Consider the following 22,012-nt stretch of genomic DNA (forward strand, 5'->3'; position numbering starts at 1 on the left):
GTCAAGTTGTTATGGTTTTATCAACCATATCTTACATGTATCAGAGCTTTTCAAAGCATTTTCTATAGTTGAATAGATCCAGATTCTGTAGTCGGGAATTTTGGTATAACATTTGATTTCCGGGCCACCTAAGTGGGAATAGAAGTCGTGGGACATCAATCCGTACACCTTCCCATCTTCACAGACCAGTGGAATACCACCATCTCCCTGGAAGTGCAGTATGTAGTGATTGCTTCAACAACAGTCAATTAGTTATCATTGTTGACCAATGTTTGTTTGTCCATTTTATGCTACCGTACCAGGTCCAGTTTCTCCCTCAAGGCAGTATTTGCACTTTTCACACTTCTCACTATGGTCTGACATTGACTTCCATGAGTTAATCTGTAAAGTATTTTAATGCTCCTGTTGATCAACACATTCAATAGAGCATTTGCTAACATAATGAGAAACAAATATAAACAAAAGCTACAATTTGCTTTTAATTGCAAGAATGTTCATAACTTAAAGTGATGGTTCGGAGTAATTTCACCCTAGGGTCCTTTGCACCATGACCTCGAGCCAAACACCCCCCCAGAAGCTTTTTTCACCTGGGTCGAACATTGGGAGAGTTAGCATTGCGTAGCGTTATCAGCTGAATAGGTTAGCGCAGGGGCTAATGGATCCGAAGTGTCTCTTAACATTACCCCACTAATAATGCCGAAATGAAAAAAAAAAAAAAAAAAAAAAAAAAAAAAAAAAAAAAAAAAAAAAAAAAAAAAAAAAAAAAAAAAAAAAAAAAAAAAAAAATTTTTTTTTTTTTTTTTTTTTTTTGTTGTTGTTGCTGTTCCTCCGCGAAAAGAAAAAAAGAGTGCTTAAGCGTCTAATAACAACAAGAAGAGATGCAACAAAAATATTTATTAATTTAATGATTAAATAAGGTAATGTCTCCAAACTTACCTCAATTATTACGTGTATACTGCTAGTTATACTACAGCACTTACTTAAAAAAAAAAAAGTTAAATTAATAAATATTTTTGTTGCATCTCTTTTCGGTGTTGTAATTTGTAGACGGCCCTAAGCACTCGGCTTACTGCAGGTAGCAGCAGCAGCAGCTAGCAGAAGAGAGCAGGCAAATGTTCATAAACTTCTGGTGTACTTACAAACTTTCCAATTCATCGTTTTATGAGTACATAACCTATTTGTACTAGTGTAGAAGTTTGGTATCATTTCGGGCATTATTAGTGGGGTAATGTTAAGAGACACTTCGGATCCATTAGCCCCTGCGCTAAGCTATTCAGCTGATAACGCTACTCTACGCTAACTCTCCCAATGTTCGACCCAGGTGAAAAAAGCTTCTGGGGGGGTGTTTGGCTCGAGGTCATGGTGCAAAGGACCCTAGGGTGAAATTATTCCGAACCATCACTTTAAGAAACATTATATCATTTTGAAAATCAGTTTATTCAGTGCAGCATGACAGTAGTTCAACAGTTGTCTCTGTATTCCATTAATGTTATGGACATTGTGAAACCCTAGTAAGACGTGTGTAAGACCTGAAATCACAAAATTTAATGGAAAAAAGACAATCTAAGAATAATTTGATTATTTGTTCTCTGAGGGCTTTTTTTTTTTATAGCAAGATTTACATTTGTATGGTTAATGAATTTTCTAGCTAAATCTGGAGTGTTGATAAAGCATGGAAGCTTGATTTAATGCTTGAAAATTGGAAACAAAAAAGCGAAGTGGAAAGCGAAGGGTCTGTTTTAGAGCTTAAAAATGAGGAGAGTTTCAGCTCTGACTACAAGAAGTGGACCTCTTGCTGCATGGATACACTTTGTTCACTAGGAGGAAGTGTTGTCTTTTTCTTGATTTAATTTACTCTCAAACAGAGACGTGTATAGTGGCACTGAGAGAACAACAGTTTATTGTTTAAAAAGACGGTACACAAAACTGATCAGATCCTGTGTTCAAAAAGAAGATGCACAAAGCAGTAATAATGTAGATAATGTTGTATTTAAGAGCAGGATGACAGGGTCTAATATTTTAAGATATGTATTACTAAAATATTTAATTACATCAATCATCATTGAGTCTACTCTTGTTTTTCAGATTGGATAAGACATACTTAATTTGTGTGCCATGTTTGTTAAAGTCTAGTAATAAAAATACCTGCATGTGCTTGGTTTAAATTTGCTTATATTCTGAAGTTTATTCACCATTTTTTTTATTGTCAGTTGCTAGCCCCCTGCAACAGAAGAAAATAACTGTACCATAAAAATCTAAAACATGTCATTTAAATGAAACAAATCACATTAATATATTTTCACTTCTCATACAGAAATGTAATTTGTATAATGTGGTAACGTCAAAGTAAAGCACATTTTAAATAAATCTGTGTAAAGCAAGCAAGTTCTTTGGTCTGACAGTGTCATGGCTATGGAATAGGTTGTGATATTAGCATCTCAATTATCAGCTCTCCAGTGTTATACAAACAGTAAATTCAAATCTTGTGATTTGATCATTTCAAAGCTTGTTCATGCATTTGTCATGGTCAATTGGATCCAGCTTCTGTAATCAGGAATCTTAGCGAAACAATGGATTACCGGGCCACCTGATTCTGGTCGAAAGTCATGGGACACCACACCGTACGCCTTCCTATCTCCACAGACCAGTGGACCTCCAGAGTCTCCCTGGAAGTACATACACAGTATGCAGTCAATTAATTTACATTGTTGACCAAGGTTTGTCTGTTCAATTATTAGGGGTGGCACAGTTCATGAAAAAACATCTGAACCGCTCGGTTCGCTTGTCTCGGTTCGGAGTGAGTGTGCGTCGCACGGTTCGACAGTTCATGGCATGCGCAATGTAGCCTCGTGCCAGTATGTGACCTTAGACAGTCTATTTCCCTTTTGCGTGAAAGAAGAGGTGTGGACATAGACAGTAAAAATGTAGTGTGGAGTGCTGCAGGTCATGTCACGTGTAGAAATGGCAAGTGGGAGAGATAAGGAAGGCTGCCCGGAGTTGGAGGATGCGCCAGCGTCGTATAAGGTTCTTATGCAATGCAAACGTTCACTCCTCCAGGAAATAAGAAAGATATTTATAGTCCGCTCGGCTCGTAGAACCCTTCAGCTTAGCTACGAGCCAGAAAGCTAACGCTATGCTAGCAAGATCCAAAGTCAATAACATTGTGTACAGTTGGCAATCAGTAAAAATAATTTGACAGTATGTTGAAAAACAAGACAAGCTGGCTATCCAGCCATGTCATTGACGACTTTTACGAACAATTTTATCCGCGATGTGTAACGTTACTGTCGGCCGCAGCCTGAAGTAGCGACCTGAACAGCGAACGTTATTCGCTGTGAAACAAAGTCAGTTCAGAGGGGCAGTATAACCATTGACATATAATGGACCAATAGACCCCGTTGCTCTGGACGGAGACCAGTGAAGGCTATTAGAAGCACTTTTCCGGTGATCTCTTGCTTTACTGCGCAGCCTCCAACTGAGAGAGACAACGTAAATGTGATGTGAGCAACCTGTCTGAAAGTTGTAAGTCTTCTGGTAGCTGTGCCAAGAGAAATCTCAATCATTCCCAATCTTACAGAGATGGAGAGTGTAGCTATATGTAAGGAGATAACATAAGCACAGGCTAATTATTGCTAACTAACATGCTAGTTAACATTAGTAATTAAACCTAAAACAGCTAATGTAAGTCGAAACTGCCTGCGAGCTTCTCCTGTACTATACGGTAATTCCTCTAATGTGCGACAGTAAGTCACGTGGTTATGACACAATCGTTAGCCTATTTTTACAAAAACGTCTGCTACGGAGCCATAACGTGAGGTACAAGGTAATGGAGCCTTTTATACGTTGTCGTGTTTCTTTAGAACTAAACAATGGACAAATAGAGTCTTTAAACGCTTCAGATGTAAAGTTATTCGCAGTCAAGTGACGTAAAAAAAAAATGGCGGTCAGTGGAATGCTAACAGGAGGTGATACCTTTGTAGCAACAAAATGGCGCCATCGGAGGTTCGTGTTCTGAAGCGAAGCTTACCCCCTTGAGTATAACTTACTTCTTGCAGCTTGTGTTTTAGCGGACATCCCGTGGTGTTCAGAGGATGAGTTGGAAATAACACATCAACATTTGCATTTTTGTTTTCATGTAGCGCATTCATTTAGAACAGTAAACAGTCAGTTTCACCGGAACTCCTTTAGTAGGTGTCCTACATCATTTTTTTATGGACACCTTGCAGCCAATCAGAATTGAGTATTCACCAAGACCATAAATGCTAAAATGCTAAGTTATTTCAATTGATATTCTGTAATATTTCAATCTTTGTGTGCTAAAAAGGCACATAAGTTCCTGTAGATAGCAATACACATTCTCCTTTTTTTGCCAAATAAATGAAAAGCATGTTGAAAACATTAATGTCTTCCCTCTTGCTGTATCAAAATCTCATCTGGCTTTCCTCAGAGATGGTCCCAATGATGTGCTTAAAGTCAAGTCAAATTCAGTTTGTGCATGATTACACGATATAACTATTTTTTAATACTGTATCCTACATTGTGGATAATTAAGCTATATATCTATGCTAAAGTATATTTCTGGAGTGTTAAAGATTAAAAGAAAAAATAACCACAAGAACCGTACAGAACCGAAAACCGTGACCCTAAAACCGTGATACGAACCGAACCGTGGGTTTTGTGAACCGTGCCACCCCTACCAATTATACGTTCTAAAAATACGTACCTTACCAGGTCCAGTTACTCCCTTAGAGCAGTACACGTTGTTAGTAGGACACTGCTTACTGTCAATCAGTGTTACATTGGCTTCCATGAGTACAACAGACATATTAGGTATGTTCTCGTCTGTTCTTCCCCAGCCGGACACTATACATGATTTTGGCAGAGAGCCATCACCTCGGCCTGCGAGAGCAATGGGTTGCACATTTTTGCTAAATTTTGCCTTGGAGCTCAACTTGAGGAACAGGGAGAGAGAGAAAAAATACACATAACGAAGCTGAAATATAAATTCAGGTGCTCACATTTGCCTGTTGTCTAATATATTTCCTGATAAGTTAATGTTCAGTGATATGCATACATGAAGTATTTCAAGCCTACTCTTTAATAATGCATAGCATTTGCAAATAACATTATGAGAAACATAAGTAATTACTAAAATAGACCAAAGCTAATTTTTGGCTCAAACTGGGAGAATTGACTTACCTTGAGAAGCATGATGTCATTGTTCAAATCAATTTTATTGTAGTCTTTATGTGGAAATGCTTGCTCCACAGATATACGCTGTAATTCATTACTGTTATGGAAATTGTGAAGTCCTAGTAAGACTGTGTAAGAACTGAAATGACAAAATGATATGCACAACAATTATATAAGAATACAATTATACATTTTATTCACAATATAGAAATATTAAGAGAATTGCATATTTGTCAAAATCATTAAAGCCATCATTAAACATATTTGCCTAAAATCATCATCATCATCATCATCATCATCATTATCATCATCACCTAGCTTGGCAGTGGGCTGCAGTCATCACAAAATCCTCATTCAGAAGGAAGCCACCGCAGTTTTTTCTGGTACCATCCTGCATGCGCTGCTCCAAAAGCACCATGTAGGGTCTGCTATGTGGCACAGCCTCCTGACCTCCAATGATTTCCCCTGTATGAACTGATAAATGTGTATATATGAATTCACAAAACTAAACTGACCATCGATGGCAATTAATGTTATTGATGTCTTTGAAATAAACAGACCCATCCTGCTGCATTGTATGTCCTGCAGTGTGGAATGTACAGTATCAGTCAAAAGTTTGGACACGCTTTCTCATTCATTTGAATGGGAAAGTGGAAAATGGTGAAAAGGCATTGTCATTTCACCATTGCGATATCTTAGAGAGACATACATTTTTAAGCTTTGACAATTTCAAACATTTCAAGTATGCTTGTTTGGTATATAAACTGTTACATAATCTTGCACCCCCCTCCGCTGCATGGCAAAAGGGGACTGTGTGATACCATTTAGATGCACCACTTCTGGACAAAATATATTGTCAATAAAAGGAGGTAAACTCTGGAATAGCTTGCCCCTCCCAATAAGAGAGTGTCATACATGTAACACCTTTAAAACTCACTTAAAACAGTTGCTTCTAGAAAACCAGAGATGCACTCACTTTTAACCGTCACACATTTCATCACCCATACACTTTCACTGTTAAATTGAATGCATTACAGAAGTGGATGAATAATGTCTTTGTCATCATGTAGTTTTGTTTTGTTTGTTTGTTTTTGTCAATGTATATGTCACCATTGTGTGTACCTTTTAATTTATAGTGAATGAGTGCTGTATGACTACTGCCTGTCTCTATTAGTTAGTCCTATGTCACCTGCCTAGGGACTGCAGATGAAAAGTAGTTATTTTGACTAATTCTGGTATATTTACATGGTGTTTTTCTTATACAACAATGTTCATAAATATGCATGGTCCCTATCAAATAAACCAATACAATAAAATAAAAAAAAATGTAGCTCCTCATGTGCTGTGCATAACAAGCTCAATAAAAAAAGGAATACAGCTGTAAAAATGCTTCGTAACTTACCTTGGCCATCAAGAGTCAGAGCAAGTATCAGTATTAGCAGTTGACAGTGGATAGACATGGTGAGATCACAGTCCAGCTGAGCTCCTGAAAAGCAGTGGCTCACATCACTGACAGGTTCAGTCTTTAAATGCTTCCTTGTATTAGGGTGGGTATTCTGCATATGCAAATGATGTGGCTTTGATGAGGGGACGTCTGTCACCTCCAGAGCATGACACAAAGTACTTTGTCATGCTTGTCATAAGATTTTCGTAGTACAGGTCTAACTTCTTTAGACAATGTTTTATTAAGTAGATGCGGTGTGTGTTACATATACAATATGTAATGTAACATATTTGAGCTGGAATTTAAACATGTGCAGCCATGACACAAACACTGATTCATTTTTTAAGTCAAGACTGATGTTGTGAGGCAAGTAATGCCTTTCACAGTAGACTCTTTGATTCGCAAATTATCTATCTATTATGAATTCACTTTTTACATAAAAAAGACAGATGCCTGTGACCGCATGTTAAATTGTCATTGAGTCAACTGTTGCAAGCTTGAGTAGATTTCAGACCAATGTAGTGAACTGTGATGGTCATAATTTATCCACTGATGCCTTTGTGGTAACATTCACAGCCTTGAAGATCTCTATTGGCATTTCATGTTCAAAGCTGTGGCTTTCTTAGAGGAGCCTCTATGTCTGTCACACAGCCCCAAAGGTAACATTATTCTGATGTTATCACGTCATAAGACAGTGTACAAAAATAGGATTTGTTTGAAAGTGTGGTTCGTGGAACTTAAAGTGAAATGGGACCCCTGAGCTACCAGAGGAATGAAGAAGTCATTAAGATTATGTTGGAGGCAAAATGAGATGTGAGATGAGATGAAACCAGCATTATAGTAACAGAATATTTTGGGACCGTCTTTGTCTTTTAAGCAAGGAGCCACTTTAACAATTTCTTTATTAGAAAAATGTATGTGTAACATAAATCAAATGCAATTCATAATGTGTGTTCATAGTTTGTGGGCTCTCTAAACCGTTTTGCTTCAGTTTGGAAAAAATAAAGGAAAACACACTTACTAGATACTGACTGCTCTATTTTTGTAACCAATGAGAAGGAAAGGAAAGCTGGATATTAGTTTAGAACAATGTGGATCAAATAGGAATGAAGGTCATTTGAAGATATGAAGAGATTTGCAACACATTAAAAATAGTGGTGGCTATAACCCATTCCCCTTCAGTGTAGTCAAGCCTAAAAGTATGCAGCTTATGGACCACAGAATACAGATATGTCTGTTACATCACTTCCTTAGTCTAGACTCAAGTATGTCCCTCTTATATCTTAGTCACAAACTTTATTGTAATTGTTTTGAATGATGCTCAATAAAGTTTTCATGTGTTGAAGAAAGGGGGGAAATTAGTAGGTGGGGGAGGATGAGAGGAAAAGGAGTGAACACGTTTTCGGGATGTGAGCTCCTGGAGTCCAGGGCAGTAATGGGAATTACAGGAGGAGATGCAGAGAGGAACTTGCTTGGTGGAACAGGGACTTTACGGTAAGCCCGTCAATTTTATGGGGACCCCGGGGCTAAGAGGGCTGGCTGGTTTAGCCATTGGACACAGCAACAAGGAAATGGGGAATGAAATAACGGCCATGAAAAACCATCAATCATAGTGCAAATTACATGTTTATTAAGGAGAAAGGAAAAGGACAACAATAAAAGCCGACAGACAGAGAAACAGACATTCCTAGAACAGTGATAGATCAAACCGTGGGTTTAACGAAATCACATATGGAACCGGAGGTTTATGGCCCGATCCCATGCTGATGTGACACTGTTCAACAATTATCCTGATATTAGCTGACTCATGTATATGCCTGTCTTATGCTGTGCTCACACCAAATGCAAATATAAGAAAATATTTCAGTTCTTTTATAAAAATTAAGAAATAAGACAACCCAACTCAAACTACACCAACTATAAAAACGTGCATGAATTTCTTATATGCTCTTTCTTACTTCAGATTAAAGATTACTCAGTGTGTTGTGGCCAATTCTATTTCTATGCTTGCGGCCCAGCATTCTGGAGATGGAAGCACTTCCTGTCCGCAAGAACGGACACAGGACGGATCTGGATTCCAAGACTGTAGCTCAGCCTCTGTGATGGGAATGGAACCACTGTCAGGAGAAATTAGACTGTTCCCAGACAAAAGTAAGACAGCCTTCCCGATTGGGCTAAACACACACACACACAATCACACATAAATCTATGAATAGTTTTACCAGCAGTTTGGTTTATAACAATATCCTGTGGCTGGTAGACTCCAAGGTGTTTAATCTTAAATCTTTCATCAAAAGGCAGAATTTCAAATTTGTGCTTTACAAGATAATCCACATAATTCACTGTGTGTGACCGCAGTTGCTATCTTCTTTAGAAGAAATACTAATGGCTGCCAACTACAAGCAAATGAAACAACATCAAATTGCAGCGGTGTAACAAGCAATCAGGCCCACATGGTGTCGGATGTATGCCCTGCACTTTCATTGCAAAAGGCTTTGGGCATGTGTATTGGCGTTTTATTTCCCACACTCGGGGCACTTGACATTGTAAGTGGCCTCTCTAATACACGTGTATTGAGAAGGGACCCTATTAACTTTTTCCGAACGGCATGCTGGGTACATTCAAGAACAGATGAAGAAAGAGAGACCGGAGATGTTAAATTGCAGCAAACTCAAACATTTCAAGCATCAGCAACTTTCGCAATGAGTGCTTTTGTTCCCGGAAATAGCCTGGTCACAAATAGCTAGCTGTTAGCAAATGACGCGTATTCTTTAGCATTGCTAGGGGACACAACTATGTCATGGTAGGTGTATTTCTTAGGACCCAAGGGAGCACACTGTCAAGGGTGAGCAGTACTTCCAGAAAACTAGATTCAATTTATTGACATAAATAAAAATAAAAAAATGTAAATAGTTGCTTTTAACTACAGAACTGTGATGATGCATGGCCTTGCACTTTTATCAGTTTTATCATTGCACCATCGTTGACAACAGAGCTGAGTGTAATTTGAAAAAAATTTAATCAAATTTACCCAAGGATGTGACATAGACCACGTTAAACTGTTATCTTTATTGCTAACTTGATCTTGACAGTCATTTACTCTCCACTGAACAAGAACCCACAGAAAAAATGAGGCACGTAGGAATGTGGTTACTAAGTGTCATGCAATCAGTACAGAAACTTGCCTTCCTCAAGATGAAGAGATTGAACATACAACTGCATTTTCGTTTTTGCTGATGCATGAGTAAGAATTAATGAATCATTTATTTGAAGATTGTTAAATCTACTACATAATAAACTATGAAAATAACTTTTTATTCCACTAAAATACTTATTACAATGACCTTATAACTCCATTCTTAATTGCCTTACCAAGGCCTACCTACAAGAAATAAAGTAGCTGGCAAAAAGATGAGAACATCTCCTAAATGTTTGTTATCAGACCTTGGCCACTTGTTTTAAGCCTGCATAGATAATAATTCATGCATTTATTTTCAATTCTTCTGAGCAGTATTTTTACAGCTGGAAAAGTAATGCTACAGCGATAGACAGAGCTGGCGGTTGATGCGTGCAGAGAGTCCACAAGAAGAGAGAGAATTGAAAGCATTCTCGAGTGCACCTGTGATTTCAATAAGAGATTTTTATTCCAAGTCAGGCTTTGTTTATATTCAATTGAAGTTAGATATGTGCTGTTCAAATGAACTTTGACAGACATTGCATGATGAAAACATCCCATAAACTGGAAGAGGATATAGAATTGAGGAGTTATTTGATTTTGCCAGGGGCTTCATTGACCCGACATACTGTCAGGGAGTGTGTTTTTATGTGAAGTGCAGCTTTTACTTGACTGACATAGTTGAAGTGCCTCATTTTACTCTGCAATGTTACTGCACAGTGCTGTGATTGGTTATGCACGAGAGTTCCATTCAAAATCTATTTTTAGACCCCAAAAAGTGCCATTAAGTAATATTAGTAATAAAAACTAATTTCCCACTCCGCATAAGACTAACTAATATCTTCAATATTAACCTGCATTGTATCTGATTAAAAACATTATAAGAGAAAGCTATTGGTAGCGAACATGTCAATTTAGAATAAGTATTCCTACATAATGAGTATGTGTGACAGCACTGTTGTGAAACACAGAAAAATGAAGTCTATCTTATGAAATCTCATCTCCATGGCAAAAAAAACAAACACTTTCAGTTTCCCACCGTGGACTCACATTTCTCTGTAAAAACGTTTTAGATTTGGCATAGTCCTACCACACTGATCAAAGCTACAGGAGATTAGATATTGTGATTCAAACCTACATATGTTATCGTATGCTGACTCATGCTGCTTCTCCTTGTTTGACAGCTTTCTGTGAAGAATGTGCTGCTATCCTCAAGCAGCAGATCTTCTTCCTCTCAGAAGATGCTTCTTTGCTCCAGCAGTAGCTTTTTGTTTGTTTTTTTCTCAACCACGTACAAACTGCATTAGGGAGGGACACATCCTTAATTTCCTGTCGTCAGTTTTATTCACTAATCTGGGCAATGTGGTTGTGTAAGCAGTAGAGCCCAGTCAAAATATTGACCTAAACAATGAAAATATGAATAGGCAGACAGTTAATGACAATATGTAATTACCTAAGAAAACCACAGGTGACTTCTCGCCAAAATGTAACCTCTACTCAAGTAACATGGCCAGCAAAAAGCAGACATAAAAGAGGCAAATCATTTGACTAAGCCTCAAATGACATAAATTATGTCAGCTCTATGGGTGTTTTTCTGTTCTGCTCGAACCATTTCAATCCAAAAAACATATGCGCTCTAGACATGGGATTCATATTTAGATGTATCAGATTCAAACCAGTATAATGAGATGATGGGAACTTTCTTCTTTTACCCGCTTTTCATTTGGTAAAGAATGAAGCTTTCCCAACAAAACAGTTAGGCCTCATTTTTGCAAGAAAAGTGATACCAGTAGCTAAAGGTTTTTGTGTCTCAAGTCGTGCAATTCATCAGGCCTTTGAGGAGGACCTGATGAGGATACTGTATAAACCCACTTGTGATTGCTAAAGTTAACAGTGTGTTCCTGTGTGTTGGCCTATTCAAGTCTCATAACAGGCTCCCAAATAAGAATGTAGAGTTGAAGTTAAGTAAAGGTCTAATTTCCCTTCCTTACAACATAATTGACCTTTCGCTAAGCCCTAAATAGTTGCTGATCAGGCTGTTACTTTTTCAAAAAGTCAAGTACAAACAAATTCAATACATAATTTGTTAAAATACGGTCAAACACAACTCGTATAGCTTGAGATACCCCCCCCTATTGGTGTCATATCATTGCACTGGGTGTCTTGAGTAAGACGTTTTTTGTGCTAATATGCGTTGCCATCAATAAAATACTTACACACACTGCATCTCAGATTCTTTGGTGTGATTATGTGATCAGTGTGGCTTTGGTCGCTAGCGTCCTCCTCCATTATTTATAAGCTAGTTAGCCGCACACGCTAACATTTGCAAGCTTAGTTTTTCAACATTCAGATAAAGCCAAAGCTTGACAAAGAGTTGCAGTAATTCTAAATTCTCATCAACATAGACATTCTTACAGTTTGTAAAGCCTGACTGAGGCATACAAAGCCTCCAGAATTCAAGGGATATAACAGAGGGTGACAACAGCCCCTCTCTCTCCTACACACAGATATGCATACACACACACACACACACACACACAAACAGACAAAATACCTTTGCAGTGTCTCCTCATCAGTCTGTCTGAGCACACAGATCAGATCTGAGCACACAGAGAGCACCCCTGAAAGAAAAACGTGTCGGTCAAACAGTGTGGAAACAAAAACAGACCTTTGAAAGGGTGCTGTATAGGTTTTCACTGTGGTGCAAAAGAGGTCTGTAAGTAGCAACAGAAGACTAATACATCAGCCCTTTTCATGGAGGGCAAAGTATGGGTCGGATGTAATAGATAGGAATGGTAAACTGATATTTAGACATTCCCGTTAGAGATTGGAGTGCCAGATGTGGAATTTAGAACTAGTTCAGTCTGACAATGTCATATTGGGTCATGGTATCCACCATAGAGCTTTGTTGTAGTGACAGAGGTAGAATTGAAAAAGTCGTCATTATTGTAAGGGCAGGGTCCAGAGGAAAAGGGATGACAGGTAACCTCTTAGATTCTTAGCTTCATCCTCTAAGCCATAACTCTTCCAGCCTTCTCTGCTCTGGGTGGCTGACGTGAACTTTGCAAGATGTCATTTTGCATCAGGTTTTTCGGTCTGCTTCGGATTTGGTGTGTGTGTGTATAAATATAACACACACAAATGATGTGGTTGTGTTAAACTTGAGGTCAGAAAAGTCCCCAACATATTAGATGTGTTATTCATTTCTTTAGTAGAGAAATGAATCAGGCCACACTCCTATACTGTATGCTATATGCTATATGCGTCTACTCTGTTGTTTGCATTGTGGAGATTTTAAAAATGATATTAGCGATTTGTGAGAGAAAAAAAACATCTACCATTATCTGTTAGCAAGCATATCTGCAGTGCAGTGTGGAGGCCTTTCATTGGGGCCAAGCTTCCAATTCCATTCTTTACTTTTACACAGGAAACCTTGAGTAGATTGGTCCCACTAGATGTAAAAGGACACTGGTATTCTGGGTATTTGGCAGCCAGTGGGGGAAGAATAGGCAGGTATTTGGAGTTCTTTGGACACATAGTGGACAGACAGGAGGTGGATAAAGAGGATGAGAGTGAGGACAGTGGAGTGGTCTGCCCTAGGGTGGAAGAAGAGTCAGACAGTCTGTGTTTGTCATTAAAGGAGTTTTTCAATGTAGAAAACAGATGAGCACTTCTTATCTGATGATTCCAGACAGCTGTGATCAGACAGGAGGGGGATCAGCGTATGAGTCTGTGTGGGTACATGCTTGCCATGTCCCTTTATGTTCTGTTTTTCTTCCCAAAGACCACTGCAAATGTGCTGTATTTTTTCTTCTGTTGGACTGAAGGTCAGAGTTAAAACAATAACACTCCCCACCATGTTCTTAAAACAGTCATTTAATTGCTGAGCTGCGATTAATTTTTCTGGCCAAATTCCAGAATATTTTTTATTCGGCTTCCTTGTGTTGTTGTACACCCTTTTTTATGATTTAGTAGTTGAGTAGCATGACATCAGCAGTTCAGTCACTCTCTTAATAGCTGCTATTTTTCACTGTCACACTTGTGTTTACTGACCTAGTTCTGACTCCATATGGCTGGGTAAAACTGTTTGAAAAGAAACAAAGAAAGGGAATCAACAGGAGGAAGCATGAGGAGATGGTGAAGTAGAACCTTGAGTTCATGGAGGGATCTCTGTTCCATTAGTTATCTCATTCCCATTATTGTCTAATTGAGAAGGCCGTTTGTGTTCCCTCACAGTATGTATTTAAACACATATTGATGATTGCATTATTGTAGATCACCTTTTTCAGTCTCTTCGGAGCAAAATTGTGGTTTCAATTTCTCCTTATTAATCAAATCTTTTTATTTTACATTTAGTTGCAGAAGATAAAAGCATTGACCATGGGATGTCTTCAGGTTAACTTGTTGATGTTAGTCACATCTGATATGTTGCATAACTGATGTGGTGGTATTAATACATTTCCCTTAGCACCTTAACTACTTGCTTACCGCGGCATCTTATGCATGACCTCTAGTAAGTTTAGCTAACAAAAGCTTAAAGAATTGTTTGTGGGGTCAGATGTAAGTATTCGTTCGTTTATAAAGAGGACCTATTATGCTTTACCTTATTAACTGTCATATATACAGTACAGGCCAAAAGTTTGGACACACCTTCTCATTCAATGCATTTTCTTTATTTTCATGACTATTTACATTGTAGATTCTCACTGAAGGCATCAAAACTATGAATGAACACATGTAGAATTATGTACTTAACAAAAAAGTGTGAAATAACTGAAAACATGTCTTATATTTTAGATTCCTCAAAGTAGCCACCCTTTGCTTTTTTGATAGCGCTGCAAACCCTTAGTGTTCTCTCAATGAGCTTCATGAGGTAGTCACCTGAAATGGTTTTCACTTCACAGGTGTGCCTTGTCAGGGTTAATTAGTGGAAGTTTTTCCCTTAGTAATGGGGTTGGGACCATCAGTTGTGTTGTGCAGAAGTCAGGTTGATACACAGCCGACAGCCCTATTGGACAACTGTTAGAATTCATATTATGGCAAGAACCAATCAGCTAAGTAAAGAGAAACGAGTGGCCATCACTACTTTAACAAATGAAGGTCAGTCAGTCCGGAAAGTTGCGAAAACTTTGAATGTGTCCTCAAGTGCAGTCGCAAAAACCATCAAGCGCTACAACGAAACTGGCTCACATGAGGACCGCCCCAGGAAAGGAAGACCAAGAGTCACCTCTGCTGCTGAGGATAAGTTCATCCGAGTCACCAGCCTCAGAAATCGCAAGTTAACAGCAGCTCAGATTAGAGACCAGATGAATGCCACACAGAGTTCTAGCAGCAGACACATCTCTAGAACAACCGTTAATAGGAGACTGCGTGAATCAGGCCTTCAGGGTCAAGTAGCTACTAGGAAACCACTGCTAAGGAGAGGCAACAAGCGGAAGAGATTTGTTTGGGCCAAGAAATACAAGGAATGGACATTAGACCAGTGGAAATCTGTGCTTTGCTCTGATGAGTCCAGATTTGAGCCGTGTCTTTGTACGATGCAGAAAAAGTGAACGGATGGATTCTACATGCCTGGTTCCCACTGTGAAGCACGGAGGAGGAGGTGTGATGGTGCTTTGCTGGTGACACTGTTGGGGATTTATTCAAAATTGAAGGCTTACTGAACCAGCATGGCTACCACAGCATCCTGCAGCGACGTGCCATCCCATCCGGTTTGCGTTTAGTTGGACCATCATTTATTTTTCAACAGGACAATGACCCCAAACACACTTCCAGGCTGTGTAAGGGCTATTTGACCAAGAAGGAGAGTGATGGAGTGCTGCGCCAGATGACCTGGCCTCCACAGTCACCGGACCTGAACCCAATCGAGATGGTTTGGGGTGAGCTGGACCGCAGAGTGAAGGCAAAAGGGCCAACAAGTGCCAAGTATCTCTGGGAACTCCTTCAAGACTGTTGGAAAACCATTTCAGGTGACTACCTCTTGAAGGTCATCAAGAGAATGCCAAGAGTGTGCAAAGCAGTAATCAGAGCAAAGGGTGGCTACTTTGAAGAAACTAGAATATAAGACATGTTTTCAGTTATTTCACACTTTTTTGTTAAGTACATAATTCCACGTGTTCAATTCATAGTTTCGATGCCTTCAGTGAGAATCTACAATGTAAATAGTTATGAAAATAAAGAAAACGCTTTGAATGAGAAGGTGTGTCCGAACTTTTGGCCTGTACTGTATAATTTTCCAATGTTGGATGTTCATGTTAAACATGTCCAAAGCTTCAAATAATGCGGTAAACATATGTAAAAGTAATTCCTGTGATTTCAGACCGTTATGAACGCTTCACTTCCAACAGTTGTTTCTACTTTCGGCCTAAGCTTCTGCCGGATTTCTTTATATGGTCATCTGCTCCAGCCATGTTACTGCAGTGTTTACATTACATACACTGCTACAATACATGTAGCTACATGCTAACACAGGGACACCTGTAATCTTCGTTGCCGATATTGTTAATTTATTTCCAATTTTGGATCATATTCCTGCTGGAACATGTTTGATTGTGTATTTTTGGGTTTAGAAGATTTTATTGGTGAATTTTCACGGTAGAAAGTGTTGCTATAACGCATTCCGTTACAGTCATTCCACTGCTACATGTAGCTACATGCTAACGTCAGAGAAAGCTGTAATCTTGGTGGTCAATGTTGTTAATTTCTCCCCAATTTCGGATTGCATTCCTGCTAGAACATGTCTGGTTGTGTAGTTTTAGTTTAGAAGCCTTTATTGGTGATTCTTCACCTTATAAAGTGCTGCTATGTTCTGTTACAGTCAGTCCCCGGCTGCAATGACAGAGACGGCAAGAGCAAAGAGCAGAAGACCCAGAAACGCTGACCAATCAGAGGAGACTGGACTAGACTGGAGGCGGGCTTAGAGAGACAGACTCAGGTGCAGCAGCCAAGGGCATATTGAGAAAAATAAAGTGTTTTTTGAACATTAAAGCATGTCAACATGTTTTGGTAGAAAGCCAAAATACAAGTATGGACCTGAATATGAACATAATAGCCCCCCTTAAATGCAGCATATATTTGTGCAAATATTATTTTGATGCAGGAAAACAGCTCTATGACAACTGGAAAGAACTTTTTAAAATTTTTTTATTTAAGATTATTTTTGGGGGCATTTTTAGGCCTTTAATTTTCATAGGACAGATGAAGACATGAAAGGGGAGAGAGGAGGAATGACAGGCAGCAAAGGGCCGCAGGTCGGAGTCAAACCCGCAGCCGCTCCGTCGAGGAGTAAACCTCTATATATGTGCGCCTGCTCTACCAAGTGAGCTAACCCGGCCACGGAAAGACATTTTTTTCACTTTATACTTCTTTAGTTTCACATGCTTAAAGGATGAATAAAAAGCTGTTTTGTCACAATGATTCATGGCTCAAGCGTCTGGCCTTCAGCAGCAGTCCCAATACGATATTCCTTCCAAGGTCTCAGAGTTTTCATATTGCAGGCCACAGCTTGATCTGGGAAAAGAAATTATGAAATAAAGCAGAATATTGCCGGGGTCAAATGCAATGGCAGTGATGTAAGCATTGTAAACATATCTTTCTAAGCTCCTTGTGAAGTGTCGCACACACAACTGCAACAATATATACCATTTAATCACACAGGATCTTTGTGACCTGTGAAGGCTGCTGCACAGTTGTCGCCTATTATAGAAAAAAATAACAAGGTCAAAAATATTGACTGAAGTGAACTTCCTACCACTTCTGCAGAAGTATTTTAGCTGCACAAACAGTATAACCTGTGGAAAAGAAGAGTAAGCAGTCAGGATTGAGGAATGGTATTTGGAGCAAAAGAAACAGCTTGAATTCACCTCTTTAAAAAAATATTCATAACTGCAATTTCAAACAACTATGTGCCATTGTGCCATAAGTACGGATTCAGCAAACCGATACAAGAATTCATTTTTAACGTGGAGGAAGTGGAAATTTCATATTATCCCCATTTGTTGAAGTCATTTCAGTGTTTAGCTCATTTGTTCTTCTTTTCCATTCTTCAGCACGTGTCCCTCCCTAACCCTTCAGATAGCTTGAACTAAATAAGAATGAGTATGTATAAGGCCATGTAACAAGGTCATGTTTAGTGTCAGAGTAGCTGCTGCAATTATCTATCATTTCATCTGAAACCCTCGCAACAACAGAAACTAGTTCATAGAACGCTGCTATGGTGACCTCATTTTAAAATCCTCTTTTAGTTTTAGTTTTAGTTCACAAGAAGTATATATTATCATATAATTAGAATATTATATAACATTATATATATATAATATAATAATAATAATAATCAGCATACAATATAGAATATCATTAACCACTTTTACTGCCTGAGACCACAAACTGGCTCTGGTTGCTATCTGGGGCACAAGGCAAAATATAATAAGCTGCATGTATAGTCTGATGCGTGCACACTGTATGTGAGGGGCACTAACACATAGAACACACACAGTGGTGAACACACACAGTGGTGTAGTCTACGTGATACGCAGGTGATACCCACTAAGAAAGCTTTCCATATACCCTCTTAAAAATGCACGCAACAACATACTTTCCATTATATTTTTGATATATTTTGAATTGTCATCTGTGTTTTTCTTCTTCGCATAGGCTAAATAAAGCTATTTCCACCGTAAATTGGTGAATAAAAGTTATCTGAATGCAGGAAATGAAGTCTTTAATGCTCAAAATAACCCTGGGGGAGGGCAGCCAGACCCCCCACTATGATATGCCTGCCTCCCCCAAAGGCAGATTCTGGCCCATATATATAGGCCAATATATTTTTATACAGTACACTATACCCACTACAATACATTAGACTACACCACTGAATACACATATTACACATAGAAACACGCAGAGTGGAAAGAACGGGGATCTGGTGGCCCACAGCTCATTTTGCCCGGGGACCCCCTTCTGCTATCTTCAGATTTCTTTTGAGTGTTTTTGTGGTTGGGTTTACAGCAAAAGTATCTTTTAGATCCCCTTTAGAATTGGACCCAATAGACAGAGTGAGCATTTGTCGGCATCAGCGTTTTATCTGGTGCAACTTTCTTTCTCAATGAGAGAAATGCATGTTTGTGATCCTTTGCAGTTGTTCTCATTTCAAGACCACAACAAGATGTGGGTGATAGGCACTTTAGGAAGTGGACTAGATATGTGCATTTTGCAAATAAAACACGACCTGCAGAAAGATATCAGTTTGAGTTGTAGATGCCTTTTGTGATAGAAATGCAAAGTAAATGAAGTTAAAAGCTGGTTGAGTATAGAGCTGCTGCTGTAGAGAGATGCAACAGTGCTATAATAATACTATGACAGAATATTGCAATTCTTTTTTATTAATCCATGTCCACACTAATGTGGAAACATTTTAAAACATATTTTATCATTCTGTTTTAGACTTCCATGCACACTAAGCTTTTGTTTAACATCCCCCACCAGTTAAATTTATACAAACACTCAACACTCAAGATAGCTTATTAGGCAATGCACATTCTGGGGGGGAGAGATTCCATAAATGTTGTATTGTTTTGTCCAGAAATCTTAATCCCTAATGCAGATGGGATCACTTTTACACGGAAATGTTGTTTTCAAATGTATCCCCACATGTGCAAACATTGCGTGAGTCTCCTAGACTGGGTAAACCCAGGCCGATCTAGATTGAGCTTGGTTTGGTGATAGCCAGACTATGAGTCTCCCTGAAGATGGTATAAAAACAGCTAACATGCTGGGTTTCACTCCATGAGACCTTTGTTTCTGAATGTTCACTTTCCCAGATGGACGGGTCCCCCCCTTTACAAATCGATCCCTTCTCCATAGGTCCCTGGCTGGAGAGGCTCTTTGTCCGAGTGCTGTGATGTGGTTAGAAGCTGTTGGCCAATGCACATTTCATTGTTCCCTTTCATGGTCTATCAAATGGCCTTTTATAGAGCTGAGCTTTCTTTGCTTAAATATTTACCTTCAGTGTGACCAGCCTATCTAGAAGATTGATAGACATGTCTAGGTTGGTGTTGTTTTTTGTGATCTTTTACATATCATCTGGTCATTACACCTTCCTCTCTGATGGAAACTGGGGAACATGTTAGATCTATTGATGCTGGAATGTAATATGGGATGAATTTAGTCGGATTGCTTCTGTTGATCTCTTGAGCAAAATAACTATGGAGAGTTATATGTCTCACAAGCTTACAGCCTAGGATATACAGTATGTGGACTTTTTTAATGATCTGTCTCCAATAAAACAAGGGACATGCACGCATGAATTCAATTGTTGTTTACTTTGGGAGAAAGCCATTGGTCTCCATTATCCGGTCTGTGATCTGTCTTGTTCCAGACTGTAATATTCATTCATAAAATGCACTCTCTTTGTTTTTCGAGGGCCAGGGAGTAAACTAAGTCAAGAGCGCTATTGTGGGACACATGCAGATCAGTAAGGCTTGAAGTATGCATAAGATGAAAAGTAAGACTTAGTTTGAGCCGGGGATGGAATCTACAGAAACAGTCGGTCAACAGACGGGAACAGGCTTAACATGTCTCCATGGGCCGCTTTCAAATGCAATGTTCCTACAACAGTTTTTCTCTCTGTCATGAGGCCCTAGCTACTAATATTTTTAACACACCTGAATCCATGCATCATGTATTTCATGTCACCTCCTTTACTACCTGCTACCTGTTGTGTTCTCTGCAGGCAAAGACATGTTTTTTTTTTTAAATTCATCAGGCTAAATTAGGAATTGGCCTCATAAAGTACTTCTCAAGGCACAATTAATTGCGGGTTGTTGGCCTGGTGGAGCCAAAATTATTGTTTAAGTTGCTGGTCCGTGTGCCTCAGGGCTGAATATGAATAATATGTTGATTTGTAGGAGCTTGATGTATTTCAGAAGGTCTGGTGTGTGACACCTGCAGACTGAGGGAGGGTCAAGTGATTATAGGCCTGTGAGTAGAACACTGTGTTCTGTGTAGTGGAGAAACTGCTCATCGTAGTGTGATGTCTGTGTGTGTGCACACATTTTTAAAATTATTTTTAACATTGTATGCAGGTTTCTGAGGTGGTCTCTCTTTCTTCAGTATCTGCATATTTAATTTTTAGCTTCATGGTTGAAATAGGTGTTTCTTTAATTTTTTTTTTGTAGTTTATGTTTTAAATAAAAAAAATGATCTATATATGTCCATTAAGATCCATTAATCTTTATTGGCATGATATTTTGTTCAGAAAAATGTTGCCAATGCATATAAACCGCATAAGATACATAAAGTGAATGCAGGGAATACACACAAAAAAGTAATAAAAAGCGGCACATGGAATTGGAGCAACTAGCAAATAACGATAAAGTGAAATAAGGACAAAAATGTGTTTTTTGCCCTCTCGCTCACTCTCAATGATATTGCGGCTTACTGTAATCACCCAAAATCCCTGGACCAACCGGGCACCCCTTATTTCCTTTAGCCATGCTAATGCGTGGCTGTCTGTAGGTCCACCACTTTGGTCCAGACTTAAATATCTAAATAACTCTAAACAAGCCGTGAAATGTTAAACAGAAAATCCACAGAAGCAGAATCCGAATGACTTTGGTGATCCCCTGATTTTACCTCTGGAGCTACCAGGAGCTTGACTTTTCTGCTTTTCAGTGAAATATATCCGCAATTATTTGCTGGAATTCCACTAAATTTTGATATCTATGTATGGTTACCACAGAATGAATGCTAATAATGGTGATCACCTGACTTTTCATCTAGCATGACTAAGAAGTTTAACTTTGTCCATTTCTTTTGATTATGACTAAATACCTACAGAACTAATGACCCTTCAGCCTCAGCGGAACTTTCTGTTTACTGATAATTAGCAAAATGGCTATAAGTAGCAAGTTGTATGAAGTAAAGAAAGCAGAAAGAAAATGTATCATACATGCTTGCCAGATGGGGCCTAGATGATTACATTGTATAAACACTATGTATGTTTTCTGGGTCTTAAATCACCCAGTTCCATTATACAGCTCAACAATGTATGCAGAGGCCTTACAACCTCAACACAAAAGTAAGTAAAGTATTATGTAGTATAGTCAGTGTTGTGCCTGAACGCGTTCATTGAATGATAGTTCAAGAACTCATATTTTGGGCAAACTTGAACTGAACATACTGTATTACTGCCTGATGAACAT

At 38.7% G+C, this 22,012-nt stretch overlaps 1 protein-coding gene across 1 annotated transcript; it reads right to left on the reverse strand.

Moving 5' to 3' along the window:
• Positions 1-1,872: 1,872 nt before the first annotated feature.
• Positions 1,873-6,723, reverse strand: si:ch211-212d10.1 (granzyme B). The gene is made up of 5 exons (XM_039811712.1): positions 6,596-6,723; positions 5,508-5,667; positions 5,200-5,332; positions 4,724-4,951; positions 1,873-2,666 (listed from the first exon to the last, which is right to left on the reverse strand). Exons 1-5 carry the CDS (start codon positions 6,651-6,653, stop codon positions 2,511-2,513), a joined length of 735 nt encoding a protein of 244 aa, XP_039667646.1. The 5' UTR covers positions 6,654-6,723; the 3' UTR covers positions 1,873-2,510.
• Positions 6,724-22,012: the final 15,289 nt, after the last annotated feature.

This window comes from Perca fluviatilis, chromosome 9, assembly GCF_010015445.1.
Source record: "Perca fluviatilis chromosome 9, GENO_Pfluv_1.0, whole genome shotgun sequence".
In the NCBI taxonomy this organism is placed as follows: Eukaryota; Metazoa; Chordata; class Actinopteri; order Perciformes; family Percidae; genus Perca; species Perca fluviatilis.

Excerpts from the sequence above, each read along its gene's own strand:
- si:ch211-212d10.1 (XM_039811712.1), bottom strand. The coding sequence starts at position 6,653 with ATGTCTATCCACTGTCAACTGCTAATACTGATACTTGCTCTGACTCTT. Across the intron at positions 4,952-5,199 it reads ATGACATCATGCTTCTCAAG|TTGAGCTCCAAGGCAAAATT; the intron begins GTAAGTCAATTC and ends CTGTTCCTCAAG. Across the intron at positions 2,667-4,723 it reads GAGTAACTGGACCTGGTAAG|GGAGACTCTGGAGGTCCACT; the intron begins GTACGTATTTTT and ends ATGTACTTCCAG.